Source organism: Mandrillus leucophaeus, unplaced genomic scaffold (genome assembly GCF_000951045.1).
Source record: "Mandrillus leucophaeus isolate KB7577 unplaced genomic scaffold, Mleu.le_1.0 Scaffold822, whole genome shotgun sequence".
NCBI lineage: Eukaryota > Metazoa > Chordata > Mammalia > Primates > Cercopithecidae > Mandrillus > Mandrillus leucophaeus.
In genome coordinates this window covers 395,102-398,818 of record NW_012108942.1, presented here as the reverse complement: position 1 = coordinate 398,818, position 3,717 = coordinate 395,102, and the positions used below count along the sequence as shown (strand labels likewise).

The 3,717-nt window shown below is 41.0% G+C and overlaps 1 protein-coding gene across 1 annotated transcript; it reads left to right on the top strand.

Annotated features, from left to right (window-relative positions):
• Positions 1-1,207: 1,207 nt before the first annotated feature.
• BIRC8 (baculoviral IAP repeat containing 8) lies at positions 1,208-2,120 on the top strand. Its single transcript, XM_011968033.1, is given in 2 exon segments — positions 1,208-1,322; positions 1,417-2,120. Coding segments are annotated over 2 exon segments (819 nt in total).
• Positions 2,121-3,717: the final 1,597 nt, after the last annotated feature.

Below are 3,717 nucleotides of genomic sequence, written 5' to 3'. Positions count from 1 at the left end.
GATCCTCCATGGGGGCCTGCCTCACACTGCTCTGGCGAGGCGTCCCACTGGGACAAATACCTACCTGGGAGAGCTCTCAGGATCCGCGTTGCTCGGGCTGGTCTGAGTCCCCTGCAGGGATGTTCCTCAGGGCAGGTTTAAGCCACCTAAGGAGCTGCCTCACCTTCCGCCAATTGCCTCGCTTCCGGGTCGGGGAATCAAGAAATGTAGCAGGACAAGCGGCAGACAAAACTCCTCAGACACCGAGTTACAGAAGGAAGGAGTTTATTCGGCCGGGGGCATCGGCAAGACTTCTGTCTCAAGAGCCGAGCTCTCAGAGTGAGCAATTCCTGTCCCTTTTAACGGCTCACAACTCTAAGGGGGTGCACATGAAAGGGTCGTGATTGAGCAAGCAGGGGGTACATGACTGGGGGCTGCATGCACTGGTAATTAGATTGGAACAAAGCAAGATAGGGATTTTCGCAGTGCATTCCTATACAATGTCTGTAATCTATAGATAACAGAACCAGTTACGTCAGGGGTCGATCTTTAACTACCAGGCCCAGGGTGTGGCGCCGGGCTGTCTGCCTGTGGATTTCATTTCTGCCTTTTAGGTTTTACTTCTTCTGTCTTTGGAGGCAGAAATTGAGCATAAGACAATATGAGGGGTGGTATCCTCCCTTACTTTAATATGCAGATTTAGGGCTATTTAGCTGACAACTGCCAAAGCAGTGAACCAAGTTATCAAGAACTTAAAACTCTAAGGTAGAAAAAAAAAAGTCTTTATGAATCTATAAGATGTACTTCTATTGGCATGCGTAACACGTCTATGTATTTATGTGTTGCGTACACAATTTTTCACTACTGAAAATGTACAGAGGAGCTCTAATTAATTGGCTTAAGACAATAAAAGCACTTGAATCAAATACTTTATCAGGAAAAAGGAAAAGACAAGTCAAATACTTTTTCAAGTTTATGTAACTTAAGTAAAATCTTTAATAAATAAGCTAGCTTTAAAATTATTAGAAATGTCTTAAGAATTGCCAGCAGGTTCTGGGTTACAGCCGAGGTGGAGGTGGGATGGGGTGAGGGTTGGTGGGGTGGGAGGTGGTACGAGGGTTTCGTTATTTCTTGCTGCCCGCTTCTGGCTTGGGGAAGTGGCAGGACCTTGGCAGGACCTTGGCAGGACCTTGGCAGCACCCCAAGCTGGCATGGCGCTAATGGAGGGATGCGAGACCCCAGTGGCTGGGGCCCGGCTGCAGAGCCAGGTTGGCATTTCCAGATTGGGGCTCGGGCCGCACCCTCTCTAGGACCCTCCCCTTGTACCAAGCAGATTGTCGCGGGTAGTTTGGGCCAGCTCTCCTGGCGTGGAATTTCCCGAATTCAACAAATCCTCCAAGAAATCAATCCATCCATCCATCCATCCATACGTGGCAGATTATGAAGTATGGATCATTACTTCTGGGATGTGGATATATTCAGTGAACAAGGAGCAGCTTGCAAGAGCTGGATTTTATGCTTTAGGTGAAGGTGATAAAGTAAAGTGCTTTCACTGTTGGGGGGTGGCGGTAACTGATTGGAAGCCCAGGGAAGACCCCTGGGAACAACATGCTAAATGGCATCCAGGGTGTAAATATCTGCTAGAACAGAAGACATGAGAATATATAAACAATATTCATTTATCCTATTCACTTGAGGAGTGTCTGGTAAGAACTGTTGAAAAAACACCATCGCTAACTAGAAAAATTGATACCATCTTCCATAATCCTATGGTATGAGAAGCTATATGAATGGGGTTCAGTTTCAAGGACATTAAGAAAATAATGGAGGAAAAAATTCAGACATCTGGGAGCAACTATAAATCACTTGAGTTTCTGGTTGCAGATCCAGTGAAGGCTCAGAAAGATAGTACACAAGACGAATGAAGTCAGACTTCATTGCAGAAAGAGATTAGTACTGAAGAGCAGCTAAGGCGCCTGCAAGAGGAGAAGCTTTGCAAAATCTGTATGGATAGAAATATTCCTGTCGTTTTTATTCCTTGTGGACATCCAGTCACTCGTAAACAATGTGCTGAAGCGGTTGACAAATGTCCCATGTGGTACGCCGTCATTACGTTCAAGCAAAAAAATTTTATGTCTTAATCTAATGCTATAGTAGGCATGTTATGTTCTTATTACCCTGATTAAATGTGTGATGTGAACTGACTTTAAGTAATCAGGATTGAATTCCATTAGCATTTGCTACCAAGTAGGAAAAAAAATGTAAATGGCAGTGTTTTAGTTGGCAATATAATCTTTGAATTTCTGGATTTTTCAGTTATTAGCTGTCTTATTGACTCAATTGTTTTTACTGTTATTTAATTGAAACCCTAGACTAAGAAGCATCATATTATAACTGATCACAATGTGTATTCACAGTACATTGACTTAATTTCTAAGTGTAAGTGAATTAATCATCTGAATTTTTTATTCTTTTCAGATAGGCTTAATGAATAGAACATTCTGTATATAAATGTGGAGATTAGAGTTAATCTTTCCAATCACATAATTCGTTTTGTGTGAAAAAGGAATAAATTGTTCCATGCTAGTGGAAAGATAGAGATTATTTTTAGAGGTTTGTTGGTGTTGTGTTTTGGGATTCTGCCCGTTTTCTTTTAAAATTGTAAATATGTACTTGTGTGAATGATTTTTAAAGTGATTTTGCCATTTTTGGAAGGGCATTTAATGATAGAATATCATTGAGCCAACATGCACTGACATACAAAGATGTCAAAGATATATTAAGTGTAAAATGCAAGCAGGAAAATACTATGTACAGTCTGAGCCAAATCAAAGCATGTATGTTTTTTATATGTGTAGAACAAAAGGTTTGGAAAGATATGCACCAAATTGTTAAATGTGGTTTCATTTGAGGGGGGTGGGGGAATGGGCCCCAGAGGGGCTTTTGTAGGGGCCTTTCACTTTGTATTTTTTTCATTTTGTTTGAATTTTTTTTTTTTTCTTTTTAAATGGAGTTTCACTCTTGTCACCTAGGCTGGAGTGTAGTTTTATGAACTCGGCTCACTGCAACCTCTGCCTTCCAGGTTCAAGTGATTCTCCTGCCTCAGCCTCCCATGCCTCCTGTGTAGCTGGGACTACAGGCACCTGTCACCATGCCTGGCCAATTTTTGTATTTTCAGTAGAGATGGGGTTTCACCATGTTGACCAGATTAGTCTGTAATTCCTGACCTCCCAAAGTGCTGGGATTTCAGGCGTGAGCCACTGCACCCGGCCCCGTTTGAATTTTTTAGAAGTATGTATTACTTTTGTAATCAGAATTATTAGAAAGCATTTTACTGATTTAAAAGCTTAGACAAGTTCAAATGCCTGCAAAACTACTGAACACTCAGCTTTAGTTTTTCTAATCCAAGAAGGCCGAGCAGTTGACCTTTTTGGTGCCAATGTGAAATTTAAAAGATTTTATGTTTTTCCTGCGTTGTGGATGAAAAATATTTCTGAGTGGTGGTTTTTTGACAGGTAGACCATGTCTTCTTGTCTTGTTTCAAAATAAGTATTTCTGATTTTGTAAAATGAAATATACAGTATGTCACAGATCTTCCAATTAATTAGTAAGGGTTCATCCTTAATCTTTGCTAGTTTAAGCTTGCCTAAGTCACTTTACTAAAAGATCTTTGTTAATCCAGTAGTTTAAACATCTGTCAGCTTATGTAGGTAAAAGTAGAAGCATGTTTGTACACTG